Source organism: Erithacus rubecula, assembly GCF_903797595.1.
Source record: "Erithacus rubecula genome assembly, chromosome: 23".
NCBI classification, from domain to species: Eukaryota; Metazoa; Chordata; class Aves; order Passeriformes; family Muscicapidae; genus Erithacus; species Erithacus rubecula.
In genome coordinates this window covers 6395007-6414101 of record NC_136675.1, presented here as the reverse complement: position 1 = coordinate 6414101, position 19095 = coordinate 6395007, and the positions used below count along the sequence as shown (strand labels likewise).

The 19095-nt window shown below is 48.3% G+C and overlaps 2 protein-coding genes across 4 annotated transcripts; both read left to right on the top strand.

The window, feature by feature from the left end:
* Nucleotides 1–433: 433 nt before the first annotated feature.
* IFNLR1 (interferon lambda receptor 1) lies at nucleotides 434–5570 on the top strand (the record flags this gene model as incomplete). Its single annotated transcript, XM_079325581.1, has 8 exons — nucleotides 434–560; nucleotides 1160–1283; nucleotides 1490–1671; nucleotides 1945–2087; nucleotides 2494–2650; nucleotides 2944–3071; nucleotides 3273–3710; nucleotides 5520–5570. Exons 1-8 carry the CDS (start codon nucleotides 467–469, stop codon nucleotides 5568–5570), a joined length of 1317 nt encoding a protein of 438 aa, XP_079181707.1. The 5' UTR covers nucleotides 434–466.
* A 1102-nt stretch (nucleotides 5571–6672) lies between these two features.
* IL22RA1 (interleukin 22 receptor subunit alpha 1) lies at nucleotides 6673–14849 on the top strand. Of its 3 annotated transcripts, XM_079325674.1 has the most exons (8): nucleotides 6673–6817; nucleotides 7313–7395; nucleotides 9720–9852; nucleotides 10149–10321; nucleotides 11585–11769; nucleotides 12166–12301; nucleotides 12492–12613; nucleotides 13333–14849. In XM_079325674.1, the coding sequence occupies exons 2-8, from the start codon at nucleotides 7353–7355 to the stop codon at nucleotides 14230–14232; spliced, it is 1692 nt and encodes a 563-aa protein (XP_079181800.1). In that variant the 5' UTR covers nucleotides 6673–6817; nucleotides 7313–7352; the 3' UTR covers nucleotides 14233–14849. The 3 variants fall into 3 exon arrangements, with proteins under 3 accessions (XP_079181800.1, XP_079181799.1, XP_079181801.1); XM_079325673.1 differs by lacking the exon at nucleotides 6673–6817 and having other exon boundaries at nucleotides 6840–7395; XM_079325675.1 differs by lacking the exon at nucleotides 6673–6817 and having other exon boundaries at nucleotides 6840–7395; nucleotides 10106–10321.
* The last annotated feature ends 4246 nt before the right edge of the window (nucleotides 14850–19095 follow it).

Sequence of the window (19095 nt, the reverse complement as noted above, 5' to 3'; positions counted from 1 at the left end):
CCTCTCCTATCTCTGCACTTTACTCCCCCAGCTGTAAAGTGGAGCAATTCCCTAACTCCCAAAAAACCACTGTGCTAACATAAACTAAGAGAAAAACTCTTTGATCTCCTGTAAACACCCGAGTCTCCAATCTCACTGTTTTTTATTGTTGCTAGGTTATTAATAACTCTCTCCTTCACTGAAAACTTATTTTACTTCTATTAATATTTCACAGGCACGCAGGTAAGGACCAAAGGTCAGAGTTTTACTGAGGTGTCTCCCAAGATGAGGCAGCTTTTCCCCTGTGCCAGGGCTCAGCTGGAGGGGGCAGTGCTGCAACCTTTACCTCCCCTTTCCCCCAAAACCCTCTCACACACACCTGCAGCTGTCCCAGTCATGCAGGGCTGGACCAGGAAGCGAGCAGGACGCATGTCTGCACTCCTGAGCTCCCCACTCCTCTGGAACTCAGGCAGGAAACACGGGGAGAATGCAGCAAGGAGAGACATTTATGACAAGTGGGAAATTCTGCTTGGCCAGGGTGGGAGCCCTGCTGGCTCTGTGCCTCCTGCAGCGGGCTGGAGGTACGTGCACACCTGGGTGCTACTTTCCTTTCACTGTGTGGCTTTGTTGGGAGGAGGAGAGAGACATTTAAATCAGTTTAAATGAGATTTACATAAAGGGGAATATTCCGTGGTCAAATCTGTCTGTGGAAGGTGTCTTGTTGAGGGCCAGTGATGGATATAGTGATTTATTGGGAAAAACAGGGGCAGGAAAATATACAGGAGAAACCTGCTGCTCTGAATTGCTGGTACGATCTGCCCTTGGAGGATTGGGATTGAATGAGAAGAGTGGGATAGTTGTGCTCACCCTGTGCAGGGAGCCAGCTGGAATTTGTGGGTTGTAAATCAGTGAAATGCAGTGAGACAACAGGGAAAGTCACTCAGAATTATAAAATAGATTGTTCACACAAATGTCAGTCCTAATTCTAAAAGCTGTTGAGATGAAGATGTTCTGTGAGAGATGAGGAAAACATTGCATCACATCTGCTTCCAGAGCCAATTTCCAGCTTCAATGAATGGCTCTGCCTCAAATATTGACAGCACCTTAGTGAGAACCACGTGGTACTTCCTGTCCCTAAAGATATTTTAAAATAATTCACAAAATTTTCCCTTTTAATCAGGTCATGTTCGACTTCTCCCTCCTCAAAATGTGACCCTGTTTTCGAAGGATTTTGCCATGATTTTGGCCTGGGCTCCAGGAGAAGACTCTCCCCCAGATGTCACCTACACTGTGAGGTATGAAAGGTAAGAGCTCCCAAAATCAAAGGGGTGACACTCCTGATTAATGACTGTCCTAATGATCCTCCCACCAAAACCAAACATGATCCATGTGGGAAATGCTCCAAACTCTGAGCACAATTCTCACCCCACCCTCCCAAACCCTTCCTTCTCTTGCTCTAGAAACCACAGCAAGAACATTTTTAATATTTTGCTGTGGTTGTTCCTTTCAGCCAGGATCGCCTGGACAGATGGAAGAAGGTTCCTCATTGCAGAAACATCCCCAGATCCTTTTGCAATCTGACTTGTGCCCTCCCCAACCTCTACGTTAAGGTCCGGGCTCGGGTGAAAGCGCTTTGGGGTCGGTCCCAGTCGCCCTGGGTGAAATCCCAGTTCAAGGATTACTACTCTGATGGTGAGTGCTGCAGCTGGAAGGACATTCCCACACCCCACAGTGTCCAGGAGTGGGTGGCAGAGATTTGAGTGAGCACAAACAGCAACTAGCTGGGATCATTTTGAATTTTGTACCGAGTGTCAGCATTTGTGAGCAAAGCAGCTTCAAACTCCCTGGGGTGTTTTAGATAAAAGGGGTGTCCTTTGCCTTCTTCTTATCACAAAAAAGCAGCTGGAAGTGTGGAAAGTGTCACTGCTGGGAGGGTAAGAGCCCCAATTGCTGTCCCAATTGCAGTGGAACTGGCTCCCCCCGTGCTGAGCCTGAGCCTCAGGGACGATTCCATCCTGGTCAGAGCCTCCTTCCCTCTGCCCACCTGTGTGGAGAGCCTCACCTGGAAGTATGACCTGAACCTCTGGGAAGCAGGGTCTGAAGATAAGGTCAGTAAAAATGGCTCTTTTTGTATGAAATGAAGGAACTGAAAGAGCTTCAAAGTTCTGGGCGGGGAGGGAGGGACAGGATCCAGGTCTGGAGTAAAACCTGAGCTAAACCAAAGCCAGAGGCAAAAAGTAGAAGTGTGTGTGTGCATCCTTTTTTTTTTTGGTTTTTTTTTTTTTGGTGGTTCCCTATTTTTATCAGGAAGGGGAGGCTACACTGCAGTCAGTCTAAAACTCTGAGGTTTAAAACAGCAAATCCAGGTGCCACTGGCAGCATTCCCTGGCACAGCTGGAATTCCCACCCTGCATCCATCAGCCCTGGGGCCACACAAGGGATTAAAGTGATCCACAAACAGCACCCCAATAATGAAAGAATCACCTCTCCAACCCTCTGTTTGTCTCTCAACAGAAGAAATATGAAGGTTATTTCAGGAAGGACACAGTGACCATCAACACCACTGCTCTCAGAGGCAATTACTGCTTCAGTGCCAGGGCTCTCTTTGAAAGCATCAGCTTGAAGCACAGTGAATTCTCCCAGCCTGTGTGTGTGCTGCTAAACCACAAAGGTATGGCCCTCCTCAGGAGAGGATGTGGGAAACATCCAGTGGGATGAGGGCAAGGCAAAGATTCCCACTAAAATCAGGTTTTCGCCACCAAAAAAAAAAACAAAAAAAAGGTTTCTGTCAAAGGGACTGGTTGGATTTTCTGGTGAACAGTTCCTGCTTTCTGTAGAAATATTTTCATTGAAAAAAGCCAACCCTGAAATGTTTTCTGAAAACTTTGAATATTGTCTGTCAGTGTAGAGCCCATAATTCCTATAAAGATATCACTCTCAAGAGATTATTTCTGTGTTTTTCAGCAGTGGACTGGAAGTTCTCACTTCTGGTTGTGATCCTTCTGTTTGTCCTCTCCATTTTTGTGGCCAGTCCCTTCATCTGCTGCCTGGTGAAACACGAGGCCAAGGAAAGGAAGATGCCTCAGGTTTTGGTATGGCCCAAATTCTGACTCTCCTCACTCAGGTTTTCAGAGGGAAACTGAAAGGAGTGGGGGGTTCTGCACTTCTCAGTTTTGCATTTGTAATTCCCATTTTTGCAGTAATCTTTCTTACATCCAAATTAATCTTTCTTACATCCAAACTTTTCTTCTAAAAGCATCACAGCTCAGTGTCTCATTCCTTCTCCCTGGCAGGATTTCTCTCAATTTAAAGCTGCTGGACCAACCTTCCACTTGGAGCTCAGTGAAAAAGAATTCTGCAGTGATGATCTGAACTGCACAGAGAAGACAGTGCCTCAAAGGAGGACACACAGAGCTTTAGGAGAGCACCAGGAGCCATGGGTGGCTTCTTTCCCATCATCATCATCATCATCAGAGGAGGAGGAGGAGGAGGAGGAGGAGGAGGAAGACAGCAGCACTTTGATCCCCTACCATAAAATGCCAAAGAGACATCTCAGCATTCAGCCAGCCCCAGCAGCTCTGGGGGAAAGCAGCTTGGGTTCAGGATCTGGGTCTGCCCTCACAGCCCTGGGCTCCACTCTGTTTGCAGAGGGGCAGGTGGGCACCTCGGGGCCCCAGGAGGAGCCACCCCTTTACTTCTGCTCCTCCTTGGGAAGGATTTCCCTCACTGAGGTGAGATTCCCAGCTGGCAGTGAGCAGGGACTGATGGAAACAGGGATCCATGGAAAGGTGGGTGATGGGGACAGGGACAGGCTGGGAGTGAGCCCCCTGCAGCCCCTGCTGGGGGGGATCTGTGCTGACCCCACTGAGCTCCACCTGCACAGGAGGGCTCCTCATTGCTGCAGGGATTCCCAGAAATCCCTCATGGATCTGCAGCTCCCATCCCAGCACAGGGAGGATCCCAGCAGGCAGCTGCTCATCCCCTTGTGGACACTGAGGGTGGCAGAGGATGAGGGCATTGCAAGTGACTGTGACACTGACAGTTCTACAGAAGGGACACCACTCGGCTCTGCAGTGCTGAGTGATGCTCTTCAGACATCAAATACAGAGGAAAAATATTATCCAAAGTCACAATTCCCAGGCTACCAGCACTCACATTACTTGGGAAGGATCTAAAGCACCCAGCAGGTCTGGGGAGTGCCTGGAAAATGCTGGAGAGCTCCAGATATCCAAGCAAAGATCCTTGAACAAGGTCTGGCCTATGCAGGCAATGGCTTTAGAGACACAAAAAGTGCATTTGACTGCTGAGTCACCTCTGGATTGTCACTGTCCCTCTGAAATGTGCCCAGGCTGCATCTCTGAGGGACAAGTCAGCAACCAGGCACTGCCTGGGGCTCACCTGGACTCCAGAGGGAACTGCTGAAGATGGGAATGAGCCCTGGGTGGGAGCATCAGCTGGGGCCTGGAAATGCACTGTTGTGCCTGCACGTGGATTGGGAGCAGATTTGGAGCTGCTTCCTGTCACCTTTGCTTCCCTCTGAGTGCAGAGCTTGACTGCAAGTTCCTTAAAGAGATATTCAGCAAGATCTTGTTTTTGTGGGGAAAAAAAAAAAAAAAGAAAAGTTCTCCACCTCGTTCTGCAGAATCACCTTCTGTGTTCTAACAGAGGGAACTGAAGCCAAAGGGTGCAGCATGTTTGTTTATTTATTTTTTATTTTATACTTACTGGAGCTGAAATTCCTGCTGTGCAGAATGTCTGAGAGCAATAATATTTTTATAGAAATCTCCATGTGGATGTGGTTTTGTTTGCCAGAACTACAAAGGGGGATGTGGAGACTGAGAAATGCATTCCCAATTAGGGAAAGCAACTCCTGTTCTGTTCCTGGGTCAGCTCTGTGCCCTTTAAAACAGGACTCATCCTGGGCTGGAGTGGAATTCTGAGACTTTCCTGGGAAACCAGGACCCTCCCTCTGAACAAAGAATCACAGAATGGTTTGGGTGGGAAGGGATCCTGAATTCATCCCTGCCATGGCAGGGACACCTCCCACTGTCCCAGTCTGTCCAAACCCCATCCAGCCTGGCCTTGGGCACTGACAGGGATCCAGGGGCAGCCACAGCTGCTCTGGCAATTCCATCCCAGCCCTGCCCACCTTGCCAGGGAAGGATTTCAGTCCAGTATCTAATCTGGATCTCCCCTCTGGCAGTTACAGCCAGCACCTTTGTCCCATCACTCATGCCCTTGTAAAGGCTCTTTATACTCCAGGATCAAAGGGAGCCTTTGTGTGAAGGACTCACAGGAAAGCAAAGCATTAAAAGAGAGAGGGAAACACTCCCCAGCCATTCTCTGCCTTCAGGAAGAGGGGAGGGTGTTGATGAGAGCTGAAATCTTTTTGAGAATCGGGGAAAAAAGAAGTGCTGGGTGCTAGGAGGGACTGGGGACTGCTTTGCCCAAGTTGCACTAATTAAAGTCCTGAATTAAAATCAAAAAGTAGGGGTGGGGGAAAGGATTCACCAGCTGGACTATTCCTGTGTCCTCTGCAGGTCCTGAGGTACATCCTGCATCCTCCAGTTTATTTGGAAAGACACCCATGATCCAAACACAATCACCACCCAATTTCTTGTGCAATCAAGGAAAACCCCCTGGGCTTTGATTTACAGGAAGAGCTGATGTTGTGTAACCTTTACAAAATGATTTTGACATGTCCCAGCTCTGCCAACAGAGCCTGGGATCAGCTCCTGTCTTGTCCAGAGGACTGAGGGACTGCAGGCCAGGTGAGCTGGACAGGTGGTGGCAGCATCCAACAGCATCCAGGGAATCATTTCCTGAGGAAAAGACCTTGGGGCTCATCGAGTCCAGCTGTGAAGCCACCCTGTCCCCAAGTGTCCCCAGGACTCACCAGGTTTGCTGCAGTCCCCACACACTGGGAGGAAATCAAAAGTTTGAGAGAGTTCGAAAGATAAAACTCGAATTTTCAGCTTGAAAGTCGAGTTTTGGGCATCTTCAGGTCCCCAAAGATTCAGAGTGGTGTTTCAAAGGGTGACACCTTGTTGAAATAAGGGCAGAGGTAAAGTTTGAAGTTTTATTCTCAGAACTGAGGGCTCAGGTGCACACCAAGGTCCCTCAGCACAGCAGGAGTGTGAGGCAGTGATGTGAGGGAAGGGAAAAATGGAAATACTTTTAGCAGGCTGTTCAGGAAACACCCTAACAAACAGTTGTGCTTAATTAGACACCGGTGGAGAGGTGTGTCTGCTTTAACAAACCTGAGGCCTCTGCCTTTGTCCAGGTGAGCTGAGAATGACAAAGAGCCAGGGATGCACCATGGCAGGGGTGGAAGCACAGAGCCTCTCACAGCCAGGCAGGGCAGCGACCAAAACTGCCCCAAACAGGAAACCCAGGGATGAGGAGGGAAGCAGAAGGGGTCTGTGAATTCTATCACATGTTTGGCCACAAGGATAGGGCACTGAAATCAACATTCAGCTTCAGAAGCACACAGGGTGTGTATTTTGGAAACCTAGCAACACCCTAAAAGCTGAACACATTATGGAAAAGGGGCTGTACCCCTTTCTTGTTGCCCGTACAAACTCCCAGTTCCCATCACGTGGATTCAGTACCAGAACTTTACACTGTAAACAGCCACAAAAATAAACATTGTAGGTGTACCCTGGCCTCTGGAAAAAGCTGTGGGACAGCAAGTGCTCCTCCTGTGGAAAGGCCAGCACTGTTTTACCTCTTTCCTACATCAGGTGGGAGAAGCTGGTGGTGCAGGGCAGAGCTGAGGAGCTCCTGCTCTGCCCAGTCTGCAGCAGGGCATGTGCTGATCCTTTGGTTCCCATCCAAGGTCACTAAGAACAACAGATGAGTAGAAAACCCAGTGCTCTGGCTGGCTTTCATTTTCAGAAAGCATTCAGAAGTCATTTCTAAGGAAATAAGTGCATTGTTTGCAGCTGGTATTAAACCAACCAGGTGCACAGCACTAAGTTTTAATGCCTACAGTTGTAACAAGCTCAAGTTACCCGACCAGAAAATCAAACCTCAAACCCCAGAAACCTCAGGGAGGGCTTTCAGGCAGGAAGCTCTCAGCAAAAAGGTATTTGGCTCTTTTTCAGGAGCTGAGGATTTTCTCAGCCTCTGGCTCGTGCACCTTTGTACAGTCAGGTGTGACTGGGGGGAGAGGTGCTGCTGCTGTCACTCTCACCTGTGTCACACATGCGCAGGGCTCAGAGCCCAGGCAGGCAGCCCAGCAGCTCTGCTCTGCTGTTACTGAGCAACAAATCCAACCTGGCTCAGCCAGAAAGAATTCAGCCCTTGTAAAAGGTGATTCACCTGCACACAGAGCCAGTGCCTGCTCTGCCAGCCCGGCTGCAGAGTTCTTCATGAAGCCATTCCTGATCGTCCTGGCTGGAGTTTCTGTGGTTGGTGAGTCCTGAACTCCCCTCTGCTCTGGCTGGTTGTGGTGTTTCTGTTCCATCCTGGAGCCTGGACTTCAATCCTGGCTGCTGGATTATCCTGGAGAAGGAGCTGTGGTCTTTCTGTGCCTATCTCTGCTTGCAGGAACTCCCATGTGAGGCTGGAACACTTGAGGGGTTAGTGGGGAGAGGAAAAGGTTCCTTCACTCCAAGGGTTTGTCACTGTGCTACAACCCAAATCCTACAGGAGTGGAGGATATTCATTGCTATTAGGGGGTTTGGGATCATTCCTACAGGAGTGAAGAATATTCATTGCTATTAGGGGGTTTGGGATCATTCCTACAGGAGTGAAGGATATTCATTGCTATCAGGGGGTTTGGGATCATTCCTACAGGAATGAAAAATATTCATTGCTATTAGGGGGTTTGGGATCATTCCTACAGGAGTGAAGAATATTCATTGTTATCAGGGGGTTTGGGATCATTCCTACAGGAGTGAAGGATATTCATTGCTATCAGGGGTTTTTGGATCAGTCTCTTTGTGTCTTAAGCAAAGGCACAAATGAAAATAAGAACAGTCCTGATTTTAAAAGAGGTACAAACAAATAATGTAATCTTTAAATGAGAGACTTGTCACAGAGTGGTTGGGTTGGAAGGGACTTAAATCTCATCTTTAAGACCTCCAGCCTGGCCTTGGACACTTCCAGAGATGGGGCAGCCACAGCTGCTCTGGGGACCCCGTGCAGGGCCACCCCACCCTCCCAGGGAACAACTTCTCCCTGATATCTAATCTAGATCTGCCCTCTAAAAGCCATTTAATCCTACTCCAGATGTGACAAGCTCACTGCTGGCTGAATGAAGGATAAACTTGCTCTTTCCAGACAGCAGCTTTTCAGTATTCAGCCTTGTCACTCATCTGCTGTGTCTGGGATCCTTTCCTGTGAAACTCCTCAGCCCAAGGGACTGTCACCAGGGAAATATCCTGGTTTTCCCCTGCCCACACTTGACTGTGCTTGTGTTATGCTGCTTTGCATAACAGTGTTCTATGGATAAATGTGGGAAGACAGAGATTTCCTATTCCTGATAAGACTGGGGTATTTGTGAGTCAGTGTTCAGGATGTTCACACAGAGAATCCCATTCCTCCCTACCCACACTGCTGGACCTGCAATGAGCAGAGGCAAATGTGGAGCTGCAAATGAAATCAGGACAAAATTTGGAGCAGCCAGCAGCTCATTTCTGCAGCACTTCCCTTTCCAAATGGCACACACAAGGCTGAGAGGGGATCTGTGCCTTCCTGCCTGAGCCTCCTCCATTCAGCCAGAGTCTGAACAGCTCACACTCAGTTCTGTTCCACGGGGGGAAAGCCTGGAGTGAGATCCTGGTGGGATTTGGTCTCTGTTCCATGAGATCTTGTCCAAGTCTCCCCCATCTCAGTGCTCAGTTTGCCCATCTCTGCTATTTTCATTTGCTCACCCCACTTTTTCACATTGTTCATGCAGGCTGAAGCCCCACATCCCCCAGTGTTTATCAGTGCCACAACCAAAAGCTGAACAATGCAGAAACAATTTACCTTTGAGGGTCTGCCTATAATATGAATTCAGAGTTTACAAATCCTGAAGGCAGCAACTCTTGTGGATCACCCTGTGGGAAATTTTTGCACTCTGTTTTCTGTGTGCTAAGAGAGAGACAAAATCCTCAAGGGCTTTTCTTCAGGGCCATGGTGGGATGCTCTGCCCAGGGACATTTTTTGCAGGGACAGGTGACACTGCTGCCCCAAAGGCAGAGCTGCTGTCCCCAGCAAGAGGAGCAGGGCTCAGAAAGCAGGGAGCTGCCTGAGTTGTTTGCTGTCACCCTGGCACACCCAGGCCAGAGTCCAGACGTGGGGTGTCACTCTGTACAGGCAGTTTCCATCCAATAAAACCTGGAGCACGAGAGGAGAACGGAACAACATCTCCAGGGAGGTGACACTGAGCCCTGCAGGTCACTTCCTTGAGCAGGGGCAGAAAGCAGGGACATTCACAGATGTGATTCTGGGCTGGAAAACAGATTATTTGCCTTATTTTACCACCCATTTAATGGCTCCTAAAGAAACCTGACTAGAAATTCAAGGATTCTCTTTCTGATTCGAGTTTTTGAGGCTTCTCTGTATAAAATCCTGTTTTACATTTCTTTGGGATGAGTCGGTTGTCTTCAAGAGTGTGATGTGAACAGTTTGAAGTTTGTTCTGCTCTAGCTCCTTCTTTCGAGCCCAGCTTTAGCAAAATACTCTGAGATCCATTTTCATTCTGAGATGTCAGAAAATGCTTTTTAAAACCAGTTTCTCTTCTCCTCCAGGCATTGTGACTACAGAGAGACCATCATGTCTGAAACGTGCAGCATTTTCTTCCACAAACTTTGAGAACATCCTGACGTGGGAAACAGCAGCAGAAATTCCCCCTGGCACCGTGTTTGATGTCCAGTACAAACAGTGAGTGAAGTTTGGTTTTTTTGGGGCTGCTCTTTGGGGTCTCAGAGAGAAAAGGGGCAAGAGAGAAAAGCTGATTTTGCTGTTTCTCCTGCCTGTATTATGGTTCTGCTTAGAGGAGAACTCAGTGAAGGACAGGATGATTCAAAGTGGGAGATGATGCTCATTTAAGCAAATATTTTACATCTTGGGTTGCTTGCTCCATTCCTACTCCTGCCTTCAGCACCTTCCTTCTCTCTGTTCCATTCTCCTCCAGTCCTGTTCAACCAAACAACCCCAAACCTTTGTTTTGACCTCAGGTATGGAGAGAAATCCTGGCTCAGCAAGCGTGAGTGCCAGAGCATCACCCAGCTCTTCTGCAACCTCAGCAGGGAGACAGAGAACTTCAGGGAGCATTTCTACGGGAGGGTGAGGGCCAGGGGCTGCTCCAACAGCTGGGTGCGCTCCGAGAGGTTCGAGCCCCGTAAAGAGAGTAGGTGACAAAAATCCTCCCTCTGGGGCCACCAATCCTCCTTTCCTAGGCCACCAAAATCCTCCCTCCTGGGGCCACCAATCCTCCTTTCCTAGGCCACCAAAATCCTCCCTCCTGGGGCCACCAAAATCCTCCTTTCCTGGGGCCACCAAAATCCTCCTTTCCTGGGGCCACCAAAATCCTCCTTTCCTGGGGCGACCAAAATCCTCCCTCCTGGGATCTCTGCAGAAGCTTCTCTTTCAAATGGAGAATGTAAAACCCCTCCCTCCAAACGATTATTATAATTTTGAAATTAAAGAGCTCTCAGGCAAAGAACTGTTAGGAATAACAGTTCTTTACTAGGAAAATTAAATAGAAATACAGTATTGCAAAGAACAATCCCAAAACACTGCCAGAGTCAGAATCCAAGCTGACACCCGTCAGTCAGTCAGGGTGGTGGCAGCAGTTTGATTAAATGGTGGTTACAGTTTTTTTGCAGTGGTAGATGTGGTTTAGTTGAAGTAGTGCTTTTGTAGAAGAGTGTAGGTTTTTTTTTTTGAAGCTCCAGGGATGATGTGGAAAGGTCTGGCTTTCCTCAGGAATCCAGTGTAATGAAGGTACCTTGCAGTCCAAAATCTCAGTTTTTATCTAGGTAGGAAATGTTTGGCTCCTCCCCCTGGGTGGAGCATCTCCCAGTGGGATGATGGAATTTTATCAGTCATGCACTGGGACTCACTGGCCATGAACAGGAGATATCTCCTGGAGGGAGGATGGGCTGTGGGAAGATAAAGATGATTGCCCAGCTGGTTTAAAGATGGCCCATTAGCAGATAATGTGTGCCAGGAGATAAAGATCACTGCCACACCCAGTTTTAAACAATGGCCCATTAACAGGAGATCATTCCCACAGGGCTGAGTCACTGCCACACCCAGTTTTTAACACCAGACCCATTAACAGGAGATACTTCCCACAGATACAAGAATCACTGCCACACCCAGTTTTAAACAATGGCCCATTAACAGGAGATATCTCCTGGAGGGAGGATGGGCTGTGGAAAGATAAAGCTGATTGCCCAGCTGGTTTAAAGATGGCCCATTAGCAGAGGATATCTCCCATGGAGATCAGGGTCACTGCTCCACCTGGTTTAACAGATGGAGATAAATCCACATCTCTGGTCACATCAACCCAACACATGCACAAACAGAAAGAATCATTCCAGTGGGTCTGGGGTGTGTTTGAGACATTGATATGAACACAGCTGACACTCTGCTCTGCCTTTCCCAGCCATTATAGGGCCACCACAAGTGGAATCCATTCCCTATGTACGCTCCATAAAATTCCTGATCCGCCCTCCCCTCACCCCCCTGCGGGGTGAGGATGGCCAGCAGCTCACTGTGGAGGACATTTACAGCAAATTTGGGGCTGTGGATTATCACCTGACAATATTCAACCAGAGGACACAGCAGCAGGTAAAGCACAACCTCGGGATGCTCAGAGAGAAGGATCTTGGTTTGCCCAGGATAGGGAAGTCTTGGAGCCTTTGACTCTCAGGACAACAGGAACTTTAAGCTTTTGTTCTTAAATTCTGAGGGAAAAAGGACTTTCCCAGAGTATAAGTAGCAAAAAGTAAAGCCATTGGTGACTAAAAATTACTTCAGAAATTGAAATGCAAAATTAAACACAGAAATTATTGAAAACAAAATCATATAAATATGATTCACCAAAATCAGAGTTCCATACATAGAGAATAATTAGAGCCCTGTAAGACCTCATTAGTAAATAATATTTTATGCTGGATTTTGCAATCTGAATTGAAGAAGATTTAATCTTCCTCAAATACAGATTTTTACCTTTCTTTTCAACAGTGGACAAAGAATGAGCACAGCAAAGAATTTGAAGTTTCCAACTTGGACCCAGACACTGAATACAATGGGACAGTTTATATGTGCCTGCTGCAGAGAAGGAGCAAACCTCAAGTGTTTTGGGTCAGAACACTGGCAGGTGAGGCTGTTAACTCTGCTGGGTGTTGGAAAGTCCAGCTGGGATATTTGAGATACAAAATGCATTGATTTTCAGCACTGAAGGTTTGAATCATTTTAAAATTCATTCCTATGAGGCTAAACCTATGACACCCCGTAGCTCGCTGTGATATTTTTCTAATCCAGTTTTTCCCCACTTGCTCTTTCCCCAGACAAGACGTGGGTTCTCTACTGTCTGGTGGCCCTGGCGTTCTGTGCTGGGCTGGTTTTTGCTGCCAGTGCTTATGTGATCTACAAATACATCAAACAGCGCCGTGCCCAGCCCAGGGCCTTGGTGAGTGCCCTGCAGCCAGCCTGGACATCACTGAGCCAGCCCTGCCTGGGGCTGCTGAAAGATCCTTTAGCCCATGCCCTGCTGTGGGCTCCACACCTGCCACTGTCCCAGGTGGCTCCAAATCCTGCCAGGGATGCAGAGCTGCTCTGTGCCAGGCCCTGAGCACTCTCTGAGTGAAGCATTTCTCCCCAACATCCAATCTAAACCCACCCCCCTTCATTTAAAGGGGGGATGAGTTTGGTTGAGGCAATCACTGCAGATTGCTGATGCTTTAGGGTGCCCAAACTGAGCCCCTTGGGTAAGGCAGATAAACCTGAGGTATCCCAAATTCCCAGCTCCCCTTGAAACCCTGGGATTCTCACCCATCCCTCATCTCCCACAGCAGGAATTGGGTTTTCATGCTAATGAGCTCAGGGATTTTCATGCTATTTCCATGCTGCAGGGCTCAGGACAAATCTTGCAAAAACAGAAGATTTTGTTCCTCATATTTCAAGACTGCTCAGTTGATACACAATGAGAAATGTCTGTATTCCTGTGAATGGTCATTCCCCAGGGGGGGAAAAAAAAAAGAAGTTATTTTCTCAGCAGAGCAGATCCCTGGTGGTTGCTACTGGCTTTTACTGACACTTCTCCAAAGAAAAATATTAGAGTAACTGCAGCAAACCTTCAAGGTCACCACTTCTTGTTACTAACTGCTGGTTTTTTATCTTCTCCACCAGGACTTCAGAGGGATTCCATCCTTCCAGCCTCTCACACTGACAGTGGAGCACATCATGAAACCCCTCAGCTTATCCAAACCTTCCCTTTCCATCCCTGAAGTGCAGCTGGCCCAGATGAGCCAACATCTGGACTGGGCCCTGGAGCCAGCAGTGCCCTCCTGTCCCTACCAGCAGCAGGCAGATGTTCCAGCATTGCAGGGGGACATCCCAGCTCCCAGTGCTTACACCCCCCAGGGGGCTGGGCAGAGAATTCCAGGCACAGGGAGCAGCCTGGCCATGACCTATGGGCTGTGTGTGCAGGGCTCAGAGCACGACAGGAGCTCACACACACACCAAGGAGTTCCTCCAGATGGTCCTGTGGATGGAAAGCTGCAAACCCAGGGGCTGGGGAAGAGCTGCAGCTGCTGGGATTACAAAGAGCAGCAGCCCCTGTGGAAGAGCAGGGACAGACTGGAGTCAGTGGTGATCCAGGGGAGCCCTGGGCAGCTCCAGCTGCAGAATGAGGGGCTGGGGGATGCAGAGTGTGTGTCCCAGCTGTCCCTGTCTTTGCTGGAGCAGGGAGGATGCTACAGGCACCAGGCAGAGCTGCCCCTGCTGCTGTCTGCAGGGAAAGCTGCCCCAGACTGTGCTGCAGAGCAGGAGCTGCTGCCTCCTGTGCCTGCAGCCCTGCTTCTCTCAGTCCGGACTGGGAACCCCCTCCCTGCAGAGCGCCTGGGGCAGTGGGAGCTGCCAGAGCCATTCCCACTCCCTGCAGACAAAGTGCCACCGGCTGCAGCCAGGGGGATGCTCCCAGCAGCAGAGGAGCTGAGCCAGGACACGGGCACTCCCCTCGCCATGCTCTTCAAAGATCTGGACTTGAAAGTGCAGTGGGATGAGGAGGACAGCACGGAATTTTGTTAGGATGACTTAATGGTGTTAAAATCCAGATGGTGTTTTCTTGCCTGACACAGAAGCAGTGCAAAACCAGCTGATCCTGGTTGTATTAACAGCTCAGGGATGTCACTGTTCCATTGTAGGTTTGGTGCCTTTACTGATGGAATTATTCCTTGTTACTGCACTACTGTACCTTTGCACTTAACAACAGGTCTGCATTTCTTGCATGTTCTCAAATTTATTAGGGATTGGATTACTTTAAAGGATCTGTTAAGATTCAGTTTCCAATCCCAGGTTCAGTTTACTGAAAATTTAGCAAAATTCACAACAGAAACTGTGTTTGCTCTTTACCAAGACCAAGAAAGAAGGGCTAAGATGTACCCTCCCTTTGGAGAAATTCAGGTATGCAAACCTGGAAGTATTTAATGTACCATGGTACAGTAAAAGAAGTAAATAGGTACTGGTGTTCTACCCTTGGATAAAGGACTTGGAAAAGAATATTCCATTTGCCTGGAATGGACTTTGCCTTTAAAGGAGTCCTTGAAACTGTGTAACAGCTCCTGATGCAGCAGTTCTGTAAAACATGTCCCTGTCCCCTGTGGTTTTTAATACTTGTACAAAGATAAAGCCTTTTTTAATAACTGTACCAAGATAAAGCCTTTTTCATCTCTGCAGCAGCTTAATGCAGCCTTGGCCCAGTTCTGAGATTTCTCAACTGCTCCTTCCTTCCTCTGCAGTGGTCACCCCTTCCCTCCCTGCCCTGAGATCCCCAGGGATGAAGCATGGGAGGATTTGCAGCACTCCCAGTTCAACCCTCAATTTATCCCAATTTATCCACCTGCTCAGAAATCCACAAAGGAGACCAGGGAGCTCTGGAGCTCTTCCTCTCACCCCCTCACTGCCCATGAGGAACCTCCAGAGCTGCCAGGACCATTTTTTGGGAGTCAAAATCCTTGGAGCTCCACCAAAAGCGAGTTAAATTCTAATTCAATGGCCAGAGGAGGTGATTATTTTTCATTCAGAGGAAAGCACAGTTCAGCCTGTTTATTTTCACTTCATGGTGAACAAATGTGTCTGAGGACATTGCTTTTAGAGAAGTGAAAGCATTTACAGGAAAAAGCAAAGTTTGACTGGTATGGGGAAGTATTTACCCAGAGAGAGCAATGCTGACCAGAGGTAAAATTCAGCTGTTCCCACTCCAAGTGCACTTGGGGGTTTTCTCAGCCCAGCAAAGATGAAGCTAAAGGTGAAATTCCACTTGCTTTGGGGTGATTTTGCAAATAAACCATAGGCTCATGGAGATTTTTGATGATTCAACCCAGGATTAAAGAAATAATCTTAGCAATTTTACAGGCCAAGGTTCAGCTCTGAGCTCCAGCACCAACAACTGATGAGTGTCCAGAGCCCTGTGAGGCCAAAAGGTCAAAATTCCAAGTGTGGTGAAAAGTGTCAGGGAATCAAAGAGTGAAATACGTGCAAGGCTTGGGCAGTGACCAGGACATTTCCAGGGAGCTCCCTCCAAACCATTCACACCAAAGGGTTTGTGGAATGTCCTTTGATCTGTACTCTGTGCCCCCAAAAAAACAACACTCAGAGAAATGCTGCAGCTCCTGGAGTTGTTCCCAAGGATAGACACCCCAGAGGTAACATTTTTTTCCACTAAACCCCCCTGGAGAGGTATTTAAAGGCAGTGATGCCAATTACCTTTTTCAGAATTGCCTGTGGGCTGCATATCTTGTGTCAACAACATTCCCAGTGAGTAACCAAATGCCACAATATGAACATTTTGGATTCTGTTGTGAAACACAACCCCCAGCACAGGATGAGTATGGGCAGAGGAGTGTGGAAGGGATGGGGGCTTTGGGAGAGCATTTGAATCTGCTGCTAAAATTGCGTTATTTTCTATTTTAAAAGCCTTTCCAAAGCCCTCAGCAGAACCCATGACTGTAATAAATGTGTGAGGAAATCTGGGAGTGGATTTTCAGAATGCAACACAGGTGCCTAAAAATGCAAAGTGTCCCTGAGCTGGGACATCACCTCTCCTTCAGGGCTGAGTGAACAAAGGGCAGGAATGATTCCAGCCCCATCCCATGCCATGGTCTCTGTCCCACCTCCCAGGAATCCCAGCCCTGTCCTGTGGAGGGACTGACTGCAAACCCTCAGCTCCTGCTCTCGTCATGGCTCAGTCAATATTGATCTTTAAGGCCTGGATCTTCTGAGCAGAGGGAGATTGATTCTTGTCTCATGAGTCACCTCCTAAATTTAACATCTAGATCATCCCTTCTCAAGCCATTTCTCTTTGGAAAAGCTTGGAGAGAAATGTTGCTGCTGTTGGATTTTATTGGTGTGGGAGCACGTCACCCCTGCTGAGCTCACTCAGAACCAAACAGATCCTTTTGTGTCAAACAGCTGCTCCAGGACCTCCTTATCTCCACCTCCTTCTGTGGAGGAGCATTTCCAGATAAACAGCAGGATTTCAGCATTGTTCCAGAGGTGTCCCCATGCAAACCATCTGTGCTGACAGTGCTCTCCTCCTCAGCCACCCTGGCTGCTCCAGATAAGGGCTCTGATAGCTCTGCACAATAAAACTGCAATTTTTTGTCACAGGGGTGATAAAAGCCACGAGGAGCTGTGTCCCCAGCAGATGTCACACGGGGGGCAGGTGAGGGCTGTGCTTCAGTGTCACAAGGACACCAGGGGAGCAGGTGGCAGCTGTAACCCTAGAGCAAAGCTTTGCTCTTTGTCTTCCCAGCTAAATCTGGGAGCTGGCACTGCTGGGAGCCCAGCAGGGATCCCTGCCCAAGGATCCCATTGCTTCTCCCTGTTTGTTCTTTATTCTGGCACTGGAGGGGGTTTGAACACCGTGAAAAAACACTGGTGGGTTTTTAACAAGTTCTGTGAGGGGAAATCTGAGGGATGAAAAGAAAGCTGCAGAGTCTGGAGACAGAATGAAGGAGAGGTCACAGAATATCCTGAGCTGGAAGGGACCACAGGGATCATCAAGTTCAACTCCTGGCTCTGCACAGACATCCCAAAATCCCAAAATGTTTGGGAGTGCTGTCCAAACCCTCCTGGAGTTCTGGCAGCCTCAAGGCTGTGCCCATTCCCTGGGCAGTGCCAGCACCTCTGGTGGAAAAACCTTTCCCTAAATCCACCCTAAATCACCCTGAGCCAGCTCCAGACAATCACTCAGTCCTGCTCACAGAGATCAGAGATCTGAGCTTGCCCCTCTAAACAAAATAAATTTTATAACACAGGGTTGATGTGGCAAAATGAATGAAATTATTCATTTTAAGCAGAATAGATGATAATTACACCTCGCTTCTCAGAAAGCACTGGAGTGGCCATGGATTCAAAAGCAATGAAAGGAAATTGTGTTTTTGACAGCTCAGCTCACACCAAAGTGCTTCAGACATCCAGCCCAGTCCTTCCTTCTATTGCTTTCCTAGGAATGTCACAAACACAGCCACTGAAGGAACTTCACACCTGGAAGTCCTGGCAGCTCTGGCACCTCTTTGTTTGGATGGTGAAGCAAACAAAGTTCCTAGAAATAGTTCCTGCTGGTTCTGTGCCAGATTTTATAGTGGAGTTCATTCACACAAGACACCACAAGAAACATCACCTGCTCCTCACATTGCTGGCAAGGGTTTTCCTCAATGCTGGAAGTGCAAGACCACCTGAAATAAATGGAAAATCAGCAATCTCTGTTCTCTGAGCCTGCCCCACCACCATGTGCTGGATACACAGAGCTCACCTGCTTTTATTTGCTAGAAAAAGGGAATAAAACACTGACAGCCCACCAAACCCTGGAGCTCCTGGTGTAATCAGACACTGCCAGGACTCACCTGGAGCTGGCACTCAGTGAGAGATGTCAAAGCAAACAATGTCACTCTGTTGGGCAGCAATGGCAAAGTTCCCATGCCTGGGCAGGGGTAAAATATCCAGAATTCAGCAGAGCTGCTAACAGGCAGAGCATCATGCAGTGCTTTGGTTTGGTGGATCTGTGGGTTTTGTTCTTTTCCCTGTCCCTCCACGCCTGGGCAGGGTTAAAATCTCCAGAATTCAGCAGAGCTGCCATCATGCAGTGCTCTGGGTTGGTGCATCTGTGGGTTTTGTTCTTTTCCCTGTCCCTCCATTCCTGGGCAGGGTTAAAATCTCCAGAATTCAGCAGAGCTGCCATCATGCAGTGCTCTGGGTTTGGTGGAAATGTGAGTTTTGCTCTTTTCCCTGTCCCTCCATTCCTGGGCAGGGTTAAAATCTCCAGAATTCAGCAGAGCTGCCATCATGCAGTGCTCTGGGTTGGTGGATCTGGTGGGTTTTGCTCTTTTCCCTGTCCCTCCATTCCTGGGCAGGGTTAAAATCTCCAGAATTCAGCAGAGCTGCCATCATGCAGTGCTTTGGTTTGGTGGATCTGTGGATTTTGCTCTTTTCCCTGTCCCTCCATGCTGGGCAGGGCCAGGCTGGCACTGCAGGGACACTGAGTGTCCCCAGGGCCATCCCCATTGTCAGGGCTATATTTGACTGCAGCATGGGCACTCCAACATGGGGAACATTCTTTTGGGGAGAGTCATTCCCGTGTCAGCACCAGCGAGAAGGAAACTCTCCTTTGTCCCTTCCCCTGCCTGGGGCTCTCCCTGCAGCTTCACCGGGTGAGTTTGGTTTATCTGCAAATTAACTTTATTGTAAGGTTTTCAGAGCAGCATCAGTTGTTTTGTGTGTCAGCTTTGATTTGCACTGCAGAAATAAATTGTGCTTTGTGGTTGTATCTGCTTTAATGATTGTTTTTCCAGTGTTGTTATGATGAAAATTTTGGTTTGCTTTGTGTTTTCTCACCAGAATCTGCTTTGGTTTACTGGCAGGTTTGGAAAATAATCTGCATTTGAATTGAAA

Coding starts and splice junctions, on each gene's coding strand:
- IL22RA1 (XM_079325673.1), top strand. CDS start 6,963: ATGCCTACAGTTGTAACAAGCTCAAGTTACCCGACCAGAAAATCAAAC. Junction 11,770..12,165: donor ACCAGAGGACACAGCAGCAG/GTAAAGCACAAC, acceptor TCTTTTCAACAG/TGGACAAAGAATGAGCACAG. Junction 12,302..12,491: donor TTGGGTCAGAACACTGGCAG/GTGAGGCTGTTA, acceptor CTCTTTCCCCAG/ACAAGACGTGGGTTCTCTAC.